The sequence below is a fragment of the Carlito syrichta genome, unplaced genomic scaffold, assembly GCF_000164805.1.
Source record: "Carlito syrichta isolate Samal-C Ts95f unplaced genomic scaffold, Tarsius_syrichta-2.0.1 Scaffold138451, whole genome shotgun sequence".
Classification (NCBI taxonomy): Eukaryota; Metazoa; Chordata; class Mammalia; order Primates; family Tarsiidae; genus Carlito; species Carlito syrichta.
In genome coordinates, this window is record NW_007082547.1 from 107186 (window position 1) to 107825 (window position 640).

Genomic DNA, 640 nt, shown 5'->3' on the forward strand with positions numbered 1-640 from the left:
CCCACCACCCCCAGCCGCCCTGCCGCCCTCCAGAGACCCCAGGATCCGCACGCAGCGCCTGGTACGCGGGAAGCTGCGACGGGGAGTGTCCCGTGCGGGCGGCGGGCACGGGGGCCGTGGTGGGGGGGGGCTCTTACTGTCCAGGTAGTGCTCCAAGTACATGGCGGTCGCCATCTTCGTCCGCGGCCGCGCTCGGGGTCTGCGCGGGCGGGCGGTGCCGCGGGAGGCGGAGGGCGGGGCGGGCCAGCGCGCTCACTATTCATGAGCCGCGCACGCTGATTGGCTTGCAGCCAGGGGCGGAGCAGCATCTGGGCACGCCCACCCACTTCCGGTCTGGGCCTGCTTCTGTTGGTGCGGGAGGTGGTAGCGGGCTAGGCTCCCTTTAGGCTTTTGGGGCCCCTGATGAAAGAGGAGGGGGACTGAGCGAGCGGGACGGAAGCCGAGGAGGAGCGGGAAATCCCGGGCGTTCCACCGCCCGGAACGCGGTCCTAGGGCCCCCAGGTGGGCGTCTCCAGCCCGCACCTGCCGGGGCTTCATGCCCGCCTGGTCGTTTCAGCGCTAACACGTGGCCTTGGGGGACCCACCTCTCGTTCCACACGGACGCCCTGCCGGCCCTGCCATCACGTCTACCCCGACCCCT

At 71.6% G+C, this 640-nt stretch overlaps 1 protein-coding gene across 2 annotated transcripts in view; it reads right to left on the minus strand.

Moving 5' to 3' along the window:
• ING5 (inhibitor of growth family member 5) overlaps positions 1–194 on the minus strand; it is a 19953-nt gene extending 19759 nt beyond the window's left edge. For both annotated transcript variants that reach the window (XM_008049834.1, XM_008049833.1), the window contains exon 1: positions 138–194. In XM_008049834.1, coding sequence (XP_008048025.1) covers positions 138–174 — 37 coding nt within the window. In that variant the 5' untranslated portion in view covers positions 175–194. The remainder of the gene's footprint in view (positions 1–137) is intronic.
• Between the last annotated feature and the right edge of the window lie 446 nt (positions 195–640).